Below are 18574 nucleotides of genomic sequence, written 5' to 3' on the forward strand. Positions count from 1 at the left end.
CTCTTATTAGCATCTAGATGGCCCTAGTCCTCCTTCCACAGGGACCTTCAGCTCAGGTTCCTTTGTTTCTTCCTCCACCATTAGCTAGCTACCTAGCTAACCTTTGTTCCATAAATAAATAAGCCCCTGGTAGGGAGCCCAGATCTGTATCTTTGTGGCAGCAGGGGTTTGGGACTAACGAGGTCCACAGCACAGGTGAGAGGGGTTCACTGGGCAAATCCTTGGTCCTGTGGGTTTCCAGCCCCGAGAGGGGTCCAGTAGCAAACACTGAAGCCTCCCAGAAGGATCTGTGATACAATGCCCAGCTGCTCTGCGGTCCGGTGCTCAGGCAGTCTGAAGCAGTAACTGCTGGAGCAAGGGCCAAGCTGTGATGTCATAAGGAGGCGGGCCTCCTTATTCAGAGGTCAAGTCTGAGGAGATTCCCACTGAGCAGGCCCAAGCTGGACATCCCCCCTCCCTGATGCCCAGCTCAGTAGAGCTATCTAACTGCAGACAGGCAGCTGCTATCTGCTCATTGGTTTGTGGCCCTTGTCATGGGCCTGAACACCAGACACTTTCCCAGAGGAGGCAGGTGAGAAAGACAAAAGAAAAGGGGCATGCAGAGGGAACATCACAGTTAGCAGAGGCAAAGGCTGTGAGGAATGCAGTGTCGGAAGGGCTCCCTAGGCCTCCAGTTGGATCACCAACAAGGAGAAAGTGCAGAAACAAAAGAAACACGCTAAGCATCACTTCTTTGCAACTCACAGCATAACCAAGGCACAGGCCAACATGTTTCGCCTCCACCTTAATCTATCAGTGGGACTGCTGTCTGACAGAGGCCTGTGTCACATACCTGGCGGGGAAATTGGCCCCTGTGGCTAGTGAGGCCTGAAGAGGATGTATCCGATGTGGACACTCACAGCACAGGGACAAGAGGAAGCCGATCTCTGGATTTTTTGTAGTGCATAGAGATTTCTGAGATGCTTGAAGGAGAGCCTGGAAAGAGGGCTAATGCCCCTCACGGGAGCTGTCTAAGACGGAGGGAGATAAGAAAATCTCCTCGGGGGTTCAGCACCCAGAGGCCGGCCCCTGGGATGATGGCTGCAAGCTGGGGCCATGCTTACCGCTGAGAAAGCGCTTCATGGTGTCGCTGCTGGCCAGCTTCATGGCTGTCTGTCCCGAGTAGGTGGCCAGTGTGGGGTCAGCCCCATAGGACAGTAAGAGCCACATGGTCTCCAGGTTGTCATTGACCACTGCATCATGAATTGGTCTGTGGAAGAGGACAGCAGGGCTCAAGTGGGAATCTGGGTGTCTAGGCCTCTAGTTACTGCATCAAGGGAAAGTAAAATGAGGTGACCCCAGGATAACATGGGCAAGACTTATGGCAGAGGAAGCACCTCTGGCCTGCATCCTCACTACGTCTCCCCATGTCCTTCTTTACTGTAGGCCTCTCTCCTTCCCATCTCTTTCTCTCTCTCTCTCTCTCTCTCTCTTGTTACCCCCACATTTTAGAATAGTCTCTAGCACACAGTGTAGCTCCACTGGTAGCTCCAAAGTTTGAGAGAGAACAAGCCTATGACTGAGGATAAACTTAAAGCAGATGCTGGAGGGTATGAACAGAAGGACCCAGATGACCACCCCACAGTAGGGATGAGCAGACAGGCTCCATACACCAGGTGGTGGCTAAGCAGAGCATGCAGCCTCTAACCTAAGTGCCCCTTACTTGGTATGCAGCTCATGTCTCTGTTTTACCTAGGAAGTAGGCCTTCTGATACAGGAGATGTCTTTAAGATACAGCAGGTATCTTTTATTATTTTTTTAAGTGTAAAGACATCAAATCAAGAATCAAATCTGGGATGTTACTCTAAGGTCAGCCTCCCAGTTGCTAAAGCCCATCCACCTGAGCTAGATGCACCACCAGGATGATTCAAGGGACACCTGCATGGTCTTCCTGGTGAAGATGCATCTGATGGGATGATCCCTAAACAACTTCAGCCTCCCCTTAGTAACCAGTGTGGGCCTGCCAGCCAGGCTCACACCCACCGCTGCCCTAAACCGCTTCCTACTGCAGTTCATGGACGTCTTCCGCAACTGCCTCCTGACAAGGCCTCTCTGCAATTTGCAGCCTGATGTTCTGCACAGATCCAGACTGGGGCATGCTTTTCTTAGTGAGGGGCTATGCTGGGGGTTGGGAGGGTTGCCGGGAGCAGCTTTCTTGCCTTGTGCCATCCTGCGCACTGCAGTTCACGTTGGCCCCGTGCTGTAGCAGGATGTTCAGGATGTCAGTCCAGCCCCTGGAGCAAGCCTCATGCAGGGCCGTGTAGCCAGCATTGTCACGGTGATTCACGGATTCCTTGTCTTTCTGGAGGCAGTAGAGAACAACATCCTGTGGGGACCAGGGTAGCTCCATGAGCAAAGAGAGGCCAAATTCTCGAAATCACCCCAGTTGGTTCGAAGAGTCTCTGAGCCTGCCCTTTATTCCTGGTACTGACAGGCAAGTCTCAAAATCTTTTGTCAACGAAGTCAGTCCTGAGCTGCCTTGGCCAGGGCCTCAGCTCTGGGCTGTTTCCTCAGTAGTGAGGAGACATTTCTTCTGACCAAGAACACTCACCTGGGTGTGGGTTGTCAAAGTGAGGTCCTCAGAGAGGCTCACCTGCTCTCCTAGAGCTCAAACCCTCAGGCCTTGATTCTCTGAGCATGGCTCCTAGTCTGCGGCGCTATAAGACAGCCCCAGACCAGAGAAATAAGACATGTGGTAGCAAGCATAGCCTCTGGTGGTAATTCTAGAACAAGGAAGAAATAACTGGTTTAAGTACTATTCCTGGATGTTTATCCTAGGGCAGTCAGTTCTAGCAGCCCCTCAATAGGATTGTTCTGAAGGTAATCCCATGCGGCCTTCATCCACATAGTAATGGTCAGCTTCCCTTGGCTGAGACAGGAGGACCAGAGGTGGGCCTCTGGGCCTAGAAGCCCCCTAGCTAGTCTGCCATGAAGCTGGTGAATGAACTGACAGGGAAAGGAGAGGCAGCCCTTCTTCTGAGGCAAAGAGGCCAGCAATAGCTGACAGGGGCCTATCAGTAGCCCTCTCCCTGATCCTGGAGAGATGGGCTATGTGGCCACCCTGACTGACAGCTAGCTCACATGCTGGCTGCTTAAGGCTGGTGAGTGAAGGAGGGTGTGTGTGCCTGCGATGGGGGTACTGCCTTGTGGAAACAGGAACTGTCATGCTGCCTGTACCCAGGAGAGCCCAAGGCCCCCAACCTTCCTCAGCCATGCAGATGTTTGCCTCCTCCCGCCAAGGCCTGAAACCACTCTGTGGCAGGCTGCCCAACCTGCTCTTGCCCTATCCTGCTTGCTTCTACGGTTTCTTGTTTGCTGGTTTAGCCCCAGGTAAAAGAAGACCTTGAGGACAGAGGTTGGTTATCCTTTTTCTCTAGGGCTCCTTTGGCAGCTATCTGGGCTCCCACACTAGGTGCTCAAGAAAGATGGGTGGCTTGCTGGCAAGATGCTATCAAGGCAGCTCTCCTGTGCTGACCAGCCTGGCTGGGAGTTGTGGCACTCTTTAAATGAATCAGTTATAAGTATCGGAAGTCTTAAAAAAAAAAAAAAGAAGGCTTGGTCTACAACCCAGCGGCTCCACCCTTATGAGCAAATCCTGAGGAAATAATCAGAGTGATGGGCAAAAATACCTGGTCAATGAGTTCTATCAACAAAAATGTCCAACAACCTAATGTAATTATGGTGAATGAGTCAGGCTTCTACTTATACCCTGGTACTTGGGAATCAAAAAGACCTTGGTGTGAAATCAGACTCATACCTATATAGAAGCTGAGTAATCTCCAACACAAGGTCTTGATTATTAAGCCTTGATTTTCTCACCTGTAAAATGGGGCTAATAAAACCTACCTCCAAAGGTTTATGGTGAAGATGAAATTATATGAAGTAATCAGAGCTCTTAACGTGACAAAAGAGGTACTCAGTAAACATGGGCTTCCCTTCCTGCTCTCCTTCCGGTCCATAGGGAAGTAGTATATGGTAGGCTGAACCCAGCCCTGCCCCCCCAACTTACTCCTGGCCCCTCTGCTACCAGAAGCAGAAAAGAGAAGAAGCTGGAGAAGGATACAAAGACTCAGCTATGATCACCCCTGTTCCTCTTTGAATTGGGGGGTCACTGCCCAGAGAAATTCAAGGCAACATAAAAATCCCATTTCTGGACTAGGAATGTTGGACTGTAAATATTGTGTTACCATATCAATTATTTTCAACCCCAACTGACATTCAAATGAGCTTGTATTCCCACACACCATGCCAGGGGCAAGGTAGCCCCAGAGGCCATCGGGTAGTAGAAGGAGGACAGCTGAGGCTCAAGCCCCAAAGCTCTCCCTTCTGTGGCTGGGAGCTCCTCACCTTATATCCAAGACGTGCCGCCCGCTGCAGAAGGGTCTCGCCTGCATTTTTGTTCACTATGAGCCGACGTGCCTCCGGGGGGATCTGCCGGGCTGTGGGTGACTCCAAGGCCTCTTCTGGGCCGGCATTTCGGGACTTAGAGGGTGTGCATGGTTCTGAGGGTTTCACTGGGGTGGGAGATTTGGGAGGTCGTGTCTTCTGCTGGCTCCAACAACCTTTGCCCTAGAAATCAGAGATGCAGTCCTGGATCAGCACAGGCTTCCATCCATTTCCACCCAGTGAGTGGAGGTGAAAGGACTCAAATCCTCAACCACATAAACCAAAGAATGATAAAGGGATTGAAAATCAGAGACTGAGGGGCCATTCCAGCTTCACTCAAGTAGTCTTTACCTGGTCCGATCCTCATTTACTGAGGTTTCTACAAATCATATCTATAAATATACAGAAGCAAACTCTGAGAGTAAAGAGAAGCCGGGATAGCTATCTTTGACTAAAGAGGCACAGCTGCTGAAGCCTTCACTCTTGTTGCAAAAAGCCTTCCTTCTAACCTTTGCCAGGCTTCTCCCACCTCCCATCACACGGCAGCCTCAGATCACACTGTGCCCACCTGGAGTGGCAGGAAGTCCCTAGGCTTGTGAATTAGGCCCAGGGTTTGAATCCTGCCTCTGCCATCCACTAGCTACAAGAGCTGGGGCCAGGCCCATTCTCTCTGAGACTCACTTTCTCCCTTGCAGGTCTTTGAGATAATGCACTAGAAAGGCTCAAGAACAATGCACAGGTTAGGTGCTCACAGAACATTAGAGTCCTTTCCTCATGAATGACCACTGTGTGTCTCCCTTTCCTCCCATTTTGAACTTGAATGTCTAGAGCAAGTTGCCATGCCTGTCCCACCACGGCATATTAGGTCTAGGGGGGCAAGTAACTTGTCTCTTTAGTTCAGGGGTCTTCAGATGGGGAGGAACTCTGTTTGAGGAGCTGTACTCAAGGCACCAGACCCACAGAGCCTCATCTGCCCCTGGACTTAACTTTGGATGATGAGATTCTAATCTTGGAACTGATGCCATAATTGGACTAGACTTTGGGGGGCCTTGGGTATGGGGAGAGGTGGGTATACGTTGAATGTGGGAGGACATGAATCACTGAGGGGCCAGAGGACTGACTGTGCCCTCATCAGACTCTTAAGATGGTCCCCAATGAGCCCCACCTCCTGATATTCATGCTTTTATGTAGCTCTATCCACAGGGCTGGGCTGACCTGTGTAGCCAATAGAAGATTTCAGAGATGATGGCATGTGACTTCCAAGGCTAGATCTGAAAAGACAATGTGCCTTCTGCCTTGCATTCTTTTGGATCACTCATTCTAGGGGAAACAAGTTGCCCTGTCATGAAGATACTCAAGCAGCCCTTTGGATAGGTCCACAGGGCAAGGAAGGGAGGTCTCCTGCCAACAATCAGCATCTACTTGCTAACCATACGATGGAGCCACCCTGGAAGCAGATTCTCCAGCCCCAATCAAGCCTTCAGATGAATGGCTGACCCCTTGACTACAACCTCATGGGAGACCCCAAGCCAGACTCAGTTAAGCTGCTCCTGAATTCCTGACCCCAGAAACTGAGTGAAATAATATGTGTTTATTGTTATGTTAATAAGCTGCTTAGTTTTAGGGTAATCCGTTATACTGCAATAGATAACTACTACATCCCACTTATCCAAATCTCTCAGAGCATCAAGGTCTCACTTAAATCCTATGTCTTCTACAACATTCTATGACACTCTGGTCCCCACTGCCCTCTTTCTCTGCATACCTGGAACTGAATCAAATAATAGAATGCTTAATGCCTGTCTTAATATCCTTCCACTGTTTCATGGGCAAGTCTGGCCTCCCTTGCTAAGTTTTAAGCTCCTGGGGTCAGGGTTCATATTGTCATCTTCTCTGTTGTTCCTCACAGCACTTCACTCAGGGCTACACACATCATCGTTAACAAATATTTGTGGACTTGATTCAAGCCAGCTATGTGCAGAGCCCTGGGCAGCCAGGAAAATTGCCTAGAGAGACATGAAGCCAGCAAAGGAATGGTAACAGGGAAAAGATGAGGGCCCAGGGCATTTGTTTCCTCTGGTAAATCCCAAGACAACAAGAGCCAATGTCTGTCCCCATCCACAAAGGCAAAGAGCTACAAGAGCTAGCAGGAAGGTCCCAGCCAGGAGTGAAGAATGTATAGAATGCTGCTCTATTGCCTCTGAGAGGTACAAAATGGCAGTACTGGAGGGTGCCGCATAAAGTGCCTAGGTTTTTGCTAAGCAAGCCAGAAGCCAAAGGGTAACTCTCCTTCTGGGGGCCAGAACTGCCAGAGACAAGGCAGGCTGCCAGAGAGGAGGAGGAGCTAGAGCACATGGGGACCCCCTCCCCTTCCCTTCCCCCTGGCTCAAAGCCCCTGTAGGAAGGAGCCTTTGGCCAATGTTCCAGCTTAATGTTGCAGGCTGTCCCCTGCCCTTCCCCCACCCTTGCTTCCCAGTACAAAGCACCATGCCATGGGGGCAACTGGAGCAGGTGGTGGTGACTGGGAGAGAAAGAAAGGCAGGAGGGAGAAAAGGAGGCCCTGTGAAGGGACAAAACCTTTCCGGGAAGAACATTTCAGCAGACACACTGCCAAACAGAATAACAAGACACAAGCACCAGCGTGTGCTACTGAATGTCAGGCGGCTGGTCACCTTTGTTTGGGACAGGGCCATCTGAGTGTCTGGGGAGGAACAGAGGGATGGAGACACCCACCTTTCACCAGAGCTTCTGGGGGTTGTAGGGTGTCCCTGCCTGGCTGCCCCTCCCCAAGTGTCTTCTGGATACAGATAGAAGCCATCCATTCACAGGGTGAAGGCATCTGGAAAGAGCCAGGGCTTTTGGGGGAAGCTAGACCTGCTTCATGTCCCAACTCTGTCACTCATAACCACTGAATACCCTAAGGCAAGTTCTTAACTTCCCTGAGTCTCAGTTTCCTCACCATAAAATGAGAACAACAGTGCTGCTGTGGGAATTATGAGCACTCACGTGAAGGGAGCTCTCAGCACAGACCCAACTTCTCTCCTCCTCCACTGCCCCCTCTGGGAGTCCCAGGGAATGGACACTGCTGCTGTGCCACTCAGTGCTCTGTCCCCTCATTTTTGCCTTGGCCTGAAGCTCAAGGACATACACCAACCTCAGAGAGCACTTTAGGGCTGTGAATGCCTTTAACAACCATTGCCTCCTTTGTTTCTCCAAGTACCCTTGTGAGATGGAAAGGACATGGAGTATGATCTCCATTTTTAAAGATGAGCAAATAGGTTTAAGTACCTTATTGGAGCTGGAACCCCATTCCATGAAGGGGAGGGGAAAGGAGAGGGAGACAAGCACCTGGGTCTCCTGCCCTTTGACAGCACTTCTCAGGGATGCCTGCTCTGCAGCCCAAACAAGCCCAATGTGACCTTTTTTGGGTTGTCAACAACAAATACATATTACAGGCATACGTCTGAACCTGGACTTTCACTGCTTCAAACGTAAAGCTCATCCAGGATGAGGACTGTGATTTTTTTGAATTGTACAAAGTGGAACCCAACACCAACACCATGAACATCAGACCCAAAAGACAGGTTGATTTTGAACAGGGGTTCTAGCATGCTTGCCTGGCTACTGTCTGGTGAGTGCCCACTTCACTCCTCTGCTTCCATGAGAAGCAAAGGAACTGGGGGTGCGGATTGGGAAGGGTGGCTGTAACAGGGCCCAAGAGAAATTCCCTCAGCCCCACTGTCAAGCAACCTTTGTCTGGACACCAATATCTTTGCTGCTACAAGTTGTTTTCTATCATGACTGAGTCAGAGACCTCCCTGGTTTCCAGTGACTTAAGCCCAGACAAAAGATTCTTGATTGGATGTTAACAAGCTAGTCAGGCTAGCATCCTGCCATATTCTGTAACTCTTCCTTAACTCAAAGGAGATCCAAAGATTGTCATGGAAAAGCCATCATGGTTTGCAAAGCCTTCTAGTTTGCAAACACGTATTGTTAGCTACAACTTTAGTTTCCATTCTTCAAATCCGACCCCTGACCCTTGTAGAGTTTAAAATACTTTCATAAATATGGGCTAATTTGATCCTCTGCATCCCCTCACTCAATCAGTCACTCAGAGGCCTGCTGACTGAGGGGCTGCTACCCTAGCCCACTCGTCTCTCCCACAGCTCCCCTCACTGGCAACACACCATTACCTCTTTGGAGACATTCACTATGTTCTTGGTCTTGCACTTGCGTTTTCCTGATGGCTTTTCTGAATTTTCAAGGCAGGTTGGCTCTTCCAGGTTACTCAGTAGGAAACCATTTGGTGAATCCGAGATCCCCTGGGCTTTGTTGGGCAAGAGAAGATTCCTGTTCCTGAGGAGGTGCTCTGAACTTTCGGAGGAAGTCTTCTGTTTACAGGCCTTTAAATCTGAAGGCAAGAAATAAGAAAGAATGGATTTCAGGGGAGTGGAACACAGAAAAGCAAAGCCCTCCCCTAAAATGAAGCAGAGGGCGTTGGGGATTAGAATCTCAGTGCAAAGTTGTGTAACTATCAGCTTACCAGTATCTAGTGCAGTGCTGACTTCCACCAAACGCTTCTCAAGTGGACCGTTTCGACACCAAAGCTCCTCCTCTATAAGCAGGTGACAACTCCCAGCCCTGCCAGCAGGGGGCAGCCCATCTGACTGTGCCCAAAATGAGGGTAATTTCAAAAGGATTTCCCCACAGCCCAGAGCAAATCAGAACTTTCTTTTCAGTTTCTTCGCCATGCCTTTTGTCTCTTTCTCTCCATTCTGTACGAAAGCAAATTTAGCAGCTCTGCTGAAGTATGAAGTTTATGGGGTTGGGGAGTAAGTGGTAGAAGGCTTCCTTCAGAGCCTCAGCTCTACCCACCTGACAACCCTGTTGGGCACTCTCTGAGGACACAGAGATCAAAGCCACAGGAACTCCCTGACACTAGGAGGCACCATTGGCTAGTGGCAATCCCAGAAACCTGAGATTAAAGCTGGTGGGCAATCCCAGAAACCTGCTGCTTTCCCTTTAAGTCACTGGAATATACTGGACAACATCTCTAATTCTAGTCACAGCTCACTGAACAAAGTGCTTTCTAATCTTAAAAGGCAGGGTTATGATTCTTACAGCTCTTTCCAGCTCCAGAGCAGGGATCCCTGAGTCGCACTGGGAACTCCATTACCACGAGCCTCATCCCACAGGTCAGTCCTCAACCCCATGTAGAGGGGAGATAGGTTGGGTTTACTCTTATCTCTTAACTATTATTAGTGTTACATGGCTTGGCCACTAGCTGTATGATTGGCTACACACAAGTCAAAATCTCCCCAGGCCTCAGTTTCTATGTCTATTAAATGGGGAGGATATATCCCACATCACAGGACTGGTATGAGAATTAAATGAAGTAACAATGCAAACCCCCTTTAAAACATACTATAAAGACTAAGGCATTTTTGTATTAAAGGCAGGCTCTTTAAGTAGGGCCACACCCATGTGTTTGTTCTTTATCTCCCCCCCAGGACTGACCACCATGCCTAGTACATGGCAAAAGATCAGTATGTCTGTGAAATGAATAACTGCAGCCTCAGTTTCTCCAATTTGTGAAACAAAGGGGTGAGCAAGGTGCAAGTGTCCTCAAGTCGCCTGCCCCGACCGAGGCATGTGCCCTCATGTTGACATTGCCAATGGCAGATCCAAATGTGGGAGCCATCAGTACTGTATGAGGAATAGGCTATAGGTTATGTACAGCTCTTAGAAAGTCAGCTGTCATACCACCCCTTTCTCCCAACTAACCTCAACCTACTGGTGGGTGGGTCCCCACACCCACCCAAGAACTGCTGTGCTAGATGGCTTCTAATGGCACTTCTAGCCAGAACATTCTAAACCAGGGCTTTTGAGGCAACAAGTTTGGGCTGAAGTAAAAGAGGAAGGAACAGAACCGTGCCTTGTGAGGTCCTCAGGAAACACGGGGAGGCCATAGTACCGCAGTCACTGCCGCAGGAAAAGCAGCAGCCCTGACCCCACTTACCCAGGGCCTGGCAGGCTCTAGAGTTCAGTCAATTGTGGCAGAGCAAAGGCTTCATAGTAGCCCCTGGAAATTAACAGAGTGGAGGTAGCAGGTGTACGAGTGGAAATAGCTCTTTGGCTCTTCCTACCAGCACCGTGGGTAAGGAAGGGAGGTACCCAAGCCCAAGATGAAAGAAAGGCCATAAGGCACAGACAGGAGTAAGGTGACCTGTCCAGTCTGGCCTCTGCCTGAATTTCCAATGTCAACCTGAAAGACAGGTAGTAGTAATAGGAGGGACCGGAGCTTTCTGAGTGAGAAGAGAGATGTTTGCCAGGCAACTCATTCATGAAGATATCATATCAGATCTGGAGGACAGTGACCACACCATACACCAAAGCCAACAGCCTCAACTCGAATCTGAGATACACACACATGGTGGGAGAATGACCTATTCTCGAACAACTAGAGCTACCCTCACACCAAACAGGATGCTTGCTAAGTGGTGTTCTCCATGCTCCTAGAGAGGTTTAAGTAAAGACTACTTATCTGAAAGCTGTAGAGATCTCTGCATTGGGTTGAAAACTGGACCAGGCAACCTTGAAGGTACTTCTGGTTCCAAAAACTAACAAGTTCCACAGAAGCTTCCAAGCTTCTAGGAAACCATCCTCATCTGAGAAGACTGGGTGATACAAAAGCACCTCTTCATCCTAACACAAGTGGCTGAGGCCAATGGCTCGAAAACTCATTCTTAACCAATCCATTATGGCGCTGGCAGAGGAAAGGGAAAATTAACCCCACTCTCTCACATAGTTGATGAAAATTAGCTCAATTACCCTCTTAAGTGTAGGGATAGGTATTGTATACATTGACACAGAAACAGCTGGAAATGAGGTTTAGCCTTCTTCGCATTACAGCAAACCAAGAATCTACTACCCACTCAGTATGCGGTTATTGGTTATTCAGTTTTTACTAATAAGAAGACTATAAGTATTTACTGGCAGCTCACGATGAATACATTATCAGAGACAATCAATTATTGCTTCAAGGGCAGAGGTCAGAGAAAGAGAATGACAGACAGAGATGTTCTTATGAAACCCAAAGTTGTCCTTTTTGCTCATCTAGAAATCCACTACAGGAATGGGCCTGAACAGTACTTAGTGGAGCATGCTGGTATTAGCCTCGGTGACAGTCTGTGCCTCCATGATTATTACATGATTACATAGCATCTGCTGTGGCCAAAGAAAGTCTGGTTTTCTCCTTGGGCTGCCTGCTTTTCCAACTCAGATCCAACAAAATGATGCCACCTCTGGTCACCTCAAAGCTTCACTATGCCTCGTAATAACCTTTGTGGCTTTAACCAAGAAAGCACAGTTGGGCCCGCTTCTACTTGAAGTTCTTCTGTTGAATTGAGGAAATCATTGTCCTTCATTTAGTTTAGGGGCTGGAGGCCATCCTGGGAAAAGCAGCCAAAACCCTTTCTTCTTGAACCCAGGATTCTAGAAGAGAAAACCCCATCTCCCAACAGACTCAGCTCCCTCAAGCCAGCCACAGAACTCCTTGGTATCAAGTTGTCCCATGCCAAGGATGTCACTGTGGCCTTGACCCACAGGTTCAGACTTTTATAAGAAATTGGAGGGCTCGGGCCTTCATGTTCTCAGCTCACCTGTAGGTCAGTCAATCTCATTTGATCTCCACCCTTAAGCCAGAACCTCCGAGCTGGAGCGGAGTGACCCACTCTGGCAGCTGGAACTCACAGCACCAGGTTTCTATGGATGCACAGGCTTTTGGCGGCTGGACAAGGCAGAGGTGGGAACACCCAAGATGCCTGAGGGTCCCCAGAAGCCAAAGTCACTGTGGTGTGGGGATGGGTGACAGCAGCTCACTGGGCAGCAGCCCCCAGGCCAGCCTTACCTGCTCGCCCTTTCCGCCGCTGCTCTTCTTCTTGCTCAGTCAAGTACTCCCCAGTGTGGTATTTTCGGCTCTTCTGCCGTCTCCGTTTCTTCCTCTTCACCAGGCCCTCCTCCTCATCTTCTTCTTCCTCCTCATTGGTGTCCCACATTTGCCGGGCAGCCTCTGTCCTCCAGGGCATTTCTCGGGCTCGCCACAGGTGCCGGCGGCCCTGGCTCAGCAAAGTCTTGTCCTGGGCATGATGGCTGCGATACTGGGTGTCCCGTTGGGTCTTTCTCACCTTCCGACGTTTAGCTGGGGTGGGGGTCACCTCCCCTTCCTCCTCGGTAGGGAAGACTTCCTGGCTTCCCATGTCACTGTCTGCCATACCCGCATATGAGCTACAGATGCTTCCTGTGGACGGGACGTACAGAGCACGGTCAGGCACCTCTTCAAAGGACAAAGAGTATGGTGTCGAAGCAAGTGCCCTGGATTAGGAGTTTGAAGGTCTGGGTTCATGTTCAGGCTCTGCCAGTTACGAGCTGTATGCTCTGGGAACGTTTTTTCATTTCTGTCTCCTTGTCTATAAAATGGGGGGGGGGGCTGTTCTCTGCCCTTACTGGCCTCACAGGACTGTTTTGAGGCTCAAATGAGCTAATTCACCCATAAGTATTTTACAGAGTCCACTATACCACACAACTATGAGTATCCCAACCACACGCCCTCCCTCAGCCAGTTGCCATGCCGCTTTAATTCATTCCACAAACTCTTACTTAGTGCTTACAAGATGCCAAGCATTGCAAGCGCAGGAGAGGGCCACAGGTCCTGCCCTTTGGGAAATAAGGGTATAGTAAAGGTGATGAAGGGCAGACTGGCATGGTGTCCCCACCACGCTCACTATGTGAGCCTCAATCTTGCTGACAGAGCCACTGTGAACAAGCAGAATTACTACAACAGAGTCTCAGGAAAAGTGAAGCAAGGAGTCCCTTTCCTGTGACACAGCTTGGGTTAGTCCTGCCCAAATGCTCCTCAGCCAGGCCCTCTTCCCTTACATTTACCCTACTTCCTATTGAGTGGCCCAGAGTCCAGAGGTGGAGCTTTCCCTCTGGTACCTCCTCCTGCCCTGGCCCCACTGGGCAGGCACTTCCCCCTCCTCTTCCCCCCACCACCCCAGTATGATGGGTCCTCTCCTTCCCTCCTCTGCCACTTTGCCAAGAGGCCTTTCTCCTTCCCACTCCTTCCTTCAACTCTGCTAACAACAGAAGTACAACCCTGAATCGCCCACATTTAGCTCTACAGCACCTCTGACGTCTTCCTCAGAAGCAGCTCTGAGGCACCACCATCTTACTCCCCAGGCCTGGCTAGTAACTCAACAATTCCCAAACCCAAGCAAGGTCAGCAGAAGAAATAAATGGTGCGAGGCAAACAGAGCAGCCCTTGAGCACAGTTTCCAGTCAGTCAGACCACTTAAAGACAGCAAATATCCAGCAAGCTTTCCATTATACAGAACAGGCAGGGAATGAAGTATTCTGGTCAATACGGAGTCACCATCAAGATCACACCGGGATCACCAATTTCCAGAGAACCAAATGCAGTATAGTGTGTCTAATAGTAAAATGGAACTGGCCTAATGTAATCACTCTTCGATGATTCAGAGGACACTTCAGGACTTTCCGAGGCCTCCAGGTTGTCATTCAGAGCTCCGCCGACCATTGCGCTCCCCATGTGCTGAGATGCCAGTTAAGAGAATTTCAGGTAACTGAGTTTACACTGTGCCCTGCTACCCAATTCTAGCTGCTTACACTGAAATCTGGCTGAACCAGGGTAACCATTTCCTGTGCTACAGAGCAGCATGGAGGCTAGCAAACAATAGTGGTGGCTGGAAAGGACTATCATTTTCAGACACTGGGGGTTGAGCAATACAAATTCAGGGGACCAAATTTGATTCTGCTGGCCCTGCTGATGACTCAGTGACCACTTCCAATTTTAATGATGCCTACCACCTAGGGCAGTAAGACAGAGGCTCAAAGGTTAAAATAAATGTCCCGTGCCCAAGACTGGCCCCAATAATCGTGAGATGCCAAAGCTCGGAGTAGACCAGTTTTTGTGAGTGGTGCAGGCCTCTCCTCCTTCCACCATTGGCTGCCAAGAAGAGATGTCAAATCCCTGTTCTGAAAGGCTAATAAGCAAACAGTCCTAAAACCGTGGGCAGTACCCCCACCCCCACTCTGAGCTCTCTTGTCTCTGCAAGGAGCTGGGTATCTTGGCACAGTGAATCAAATTCCTGACTCTCCACCTAGGCCAAAGGCAAAATCACTTTGCAGAGGAAGTGACAAGATGGGCCATGGTCTCAGATTCACTCACCAGACTGACTGCGTGTCCGGGTGCTCAGAACCACGGGTATGAAGTCGCGGAAACTGCTCTTTGCTTTCTTTTCCAAAGAACCTAGGGTTTCAGGGCAGATGACAGAAATATCACAGGCAGAATCTAAAGACTGGAAAGCCCCCTTGAGAGACCCAGGATGTTAAAATCAGGGAAGGGTTTGTATTTTCCCTGGGTGACAGTTATTAGCTCCCCTTATACTGCTGTCACCTATGTATTCTGTTAGAGCACTTCCCTATGGTTTTTGAAAACAGGGAGCTGGGTCATTTTTGCTGACACCAAAAAAGGCAGGGTACAGAATCGATTTGCCAGCATGCCAAGAAGTTGAAGACCCGGCTGCCTGTAGGACTATGAGGCTGCTGCACCTCCACAGAGTTATAACTGAGCTGGAGCAGGTCCCAGAGAGGGGCAACCTCAATGGATCCTAGAAGACTGAGCAAGGCAGGAAGATGGGAGCAGAGAGCGGCTGACAGAGGCAAACTGCTGCATGAGGACAGACAAAGAAACAGCTCATGTCAGATGGACAAGGCCATAAACACAGGCTACTGTGGGCAGGAATATTTAGGCTTCTCTCTCTGATGAAGGCACCTAGGAACTATCAGTGGTGGAGCATACAGGTTAAGCAAACACCTCCCATCCCAAACCTCCTGTGTGTTCCCTAAATAATAAGGGCTTTAGGACTTCTCTAAACCTCCTAGCTAGCTAGGTATCAATTTTTAACTTTTTATTAAGGGAGTTTCCAAATATACTGAAGATAGAGAAAACAGTATCAGGAACCTCCCACCCCATTCTGCTGTTTTAGTCTCAATCCTCATTAAAACCTTTTCATTACTGAGCCTAGACCCACTGCAGGGTAACAGGTTGTAGGACTGACTTTTGTCTGAAAACAACTGTCTTCGGCCTTCAGAGAGTGCCTTATCCTAGCAACCAGGCCGAGCAGAATAAGCCCTTCTCCCTTGCCTTCCACAGTAAGGAAGTTGTACTTTTCTGGGCAGTCTCAGAGCCTCCCCTTCCCCGACCCACCAAAGATTCCTTCTACAGCCCAGCTCAGAGGGCCAGGACCTGTGGGGCCTACCTTCCTCATGGCCATCGGCTCGCTTTCCTGGAGACTGGGACCCCAGCTTTGTTGGCTTCTGGTGCTTGTGCTTTACCCTGACTCCATTGTGCTCTTTTCCTGAATCTGAAGCCTCCCTGGGGCTTTTCTTGGTGGGTTCCTGGGAGTCACTAGGCAGCTTCTGGCACTGTGGAGAGGTAGAGAGAGTCAGGTGTGAGGTCAGTTTTGCTTCTTCAGAAAGCTCCCCTACTGTTGAGTCCTGTGCCCCGTTTCTGACTCATGGACATGAGTGACCCAAGTCGGGGTCAGGGGGACGGGGTTGCCTACTACCTTCCACAGCAGGCTACAGTGGCTTTTGGGAATAAAATCCATGCCCCAGATAATCCCCACAGACATCCACACCCCATCATTTTTACAGGTCCACAGTCTGCAGTCACAAGTGGAATAAACACCCAAAGTCATTTTAAAAGGTCCCATACTTTCTATATACAAACAGCAATGGGGAGACAGGCAGAAAACAAAAATGCCTCTTCTGCAAGTTGGGAGACCACACCATCCAAATGACTTCACTGTGAGTGGTACTGACTCCAGCCATTGAACAAAATTCTCAGGACGGGTCAACTCAAGATAAATTTTCACATGTAAATTAACATCAGAAAACAGATTTGACTACGGCAACAAGAAAGGCACAACATGGGAGAAATTCAATCTCCCCATGCTTATGGAAGGTACTGCAAGGGCCCAGGTACTGTTCATAGTTTTATGTTCCATAGCACTTCCAACTCTTTCAAAAGTTCTCCTCTCTGTTATTTGATCTGATCTTCCCAACAACTCTGAGAGAAGTTAGTATCATCCCCACTGAACAGACGAGGAAACTAAGGCTCCAAAATAAGAGGTTAAATGATTTGGCCAGACAAGGTGTCCGCTCACTCATGGGCTGCTACTTGCCAGGCAAACCTGCCAGTTAGCACACTGTGCCTGCAGTGAGGAAGTGGCAGAGCTAAGACAAAGACCCAGGGCCCTGGGCTCCCAGCCTGGGCCTGTGTGTCAGGTCTTACTCCTCTCCTTCCCTAATGGCATCCTCAAATGTTTTTGCTCAGCCCCACTCACACCACCACCGCCCAGTACATCAGATAAGCACAATGGTTGTGCATCCATGCTACAAGGACACTCTCTGCCTAATGGTCACATATTGTCACAAGCTTTGAGGTCTCTCCATGCCACTAAATAAGAAATAGGGCAAAGTAGAAATTTTCAGTATTCTAGTATCTAGGGAGTGCAGAATAAGCAAAACCTTTTAACAATGAAAGTAGGCCCTAGGAAGAAAGGAGAACTTGTTTTCCCCTAAGCAGATGTACATGCTGCCTTCTGGAAGGTTATCACTGTCTAGCTCCAGCAAAGGGGAGAGCAGATATTTTACTGATGGAACATTTTCTGAGGCAGGGTGGGGGCAGAGGAGAGGGGTCCTCAATTCTCCAGGGATAGGGAGTCACTATTCCCCATCAAATTCCAGGGACTCTTACTAGCCCTTAACCTTCTCCTGCTTCTTTTCCAACAGAGGGCTGAGCTGAAAATGCAAGTTCAGTTTCCCCCTTTGCTTGCTGCCAGTTCCTACAAACCGAAGTTTTAGGAGAAAGAAAGAATTGGAGAGGAAAGAGGAGGATGGGAACTGCTGCTTAAAATCTGACCTTCAGGTATGGCCAGAGAAAAACTACAATAAGTCAGGCAGAATACAGTTAAAATGCACATGAATTTGAACATATCCTATTTATTTCTGAATATCATTTTTAGCTGGTTCTTTCAAGTGCAGATCATTAACTTTTACTTCCTAAGACAGACAAAAACAAGTAAAACAGAACATCTAGAAGGGATTTCTATCTGTATGTTCTGCAAGGGCAGCCCTGAGAGTAAAAATATGTCACACACTCCAACTTGGCAAGAAGTTGGGAGGATGGGGAGACTGTGTAAGATGAATGTTCTGGATAATAGAGTTTTGAAAGGTTTTCCAAAGAATTTTTCAGAGGATGAGAAAACAATAAAATACACCCAGCTTCAGATGAAGCAGAACTCTTTCTTTGCTGATGATTCAGAAGGCCCTTCAGGATTCCATGAGGCCTTGGGGCAGGTGGTGTAGGAGACAGGAGACAATTCTGATTCTTGGTATTCCATACCCTGAAAGGGGCTGTTTTGAATTAACCCCGATCTTCGTTTGCTTATCAACAGTTTCTTTCTCAGGAAAATGGAACATAAGAAACGAAAGATCTAAGTAATTTACTCTCCACCAAAATGGACATTTACTAAATCATTATAGCAGTTGCTAAGAGTTACTTCAAGCCCCTGATATCTTGTCACTTTATTCTCTCCCCTCTTCAGTGGGTCCAGTGAACTGTTCATCTAAAATGGTAAGGGGCAGTGCCTGCCTGTCATCGAGTCACATGCAAGACATAAGCAGGGACCACATCTATTTTGTTGGTAATACTAACAATAAGAACAGCAGCCGAGAACACTTACGGAGCACTTACTATGCCAGGCGCGGATCTAAGCATTTACCTGCATCATCTCATTTAATCTCTTTTAAACAACAGCTTTGTTAACATATAATTTATTGAGATATACCATGCAATTCACTTATTTAAGTTTACAACTCATTGTTTTTAGTAGTCACAGAGTTGTGTAACGGTCATCACTATCTAGTTCCAGAACTTTTCATCACCCCAAATGGAAACCCCATACCCAGGAAGCCACCACTCCCCATTCCCCATCCCCTCCAGCCTTAGGCAACCACCCATCTACTTCCTGTCTCTATCAATGTGCCCATTCTAGACATT

At 48.8% G+C, this 18574-nt stretch overlaps 1 protein-coding gene across 8 annotated transcripts in view; it reads right to left on the minus strand.

Moving 5' to 3' along the window:
* The window catches only part of BCORL1 (BCL6 corepressor like 1), a 59389-nt gene that overhangs the window by 12564 nt on the left and 28251 nt on the right, over window positions 1–18574 (minus strand). For 6 of the 8 annotated variants that reach the window (XM_037016931.2, XM_017664732.3, XM_017664733.3 and 3 more), the window contains 7 exons: window positions 15768–15933; window positions 14675–14755; window positions 12335–12724; window positions 8619–8836; window positions 4387–4608; window positions 2199–2365; window positions 1104–1249 (listed from right to left, as the gene is read on the minus strand). In XM_037016931.2, the coding sequence (XP_036872826.2) occupies window positions 1104–1249; window positions 2199–2365; window positions 4387–4608; window positions 8619–8836; window positions 12335–12724; window positions 14675–14755; window positions 15768–15933 (1390 nt within the window). Of the gene's footprint in view, window positions 1–1103; window positions 1250–2198; window positions 2366–2632; window positions 2763–4386; window positions 4609–8618; window positions 8837–12334; window positions 12725–14674; window positions 14756–15767; window positions 15934–18574 lie in introns of those variants that run through there. The other 2 variants (XR_012127273.1, XM_017664737.3) reach the window with 2 other exon arrangements.

Source organism: Manis javanica, chromosome X (assembly GCF_040802235.1).
Source record: "Manis javanica isolate MJ-LG chromosome X, MJ_LKY, whole genome shotgun sequence".
In the NCBI taxonomy this organism is placed as follows: domain Eukaryota; kingdom Metazoa; phylum Chordata; class Mammalia; order Pholidota; family Manidae; genus Manis; species Manis javanica.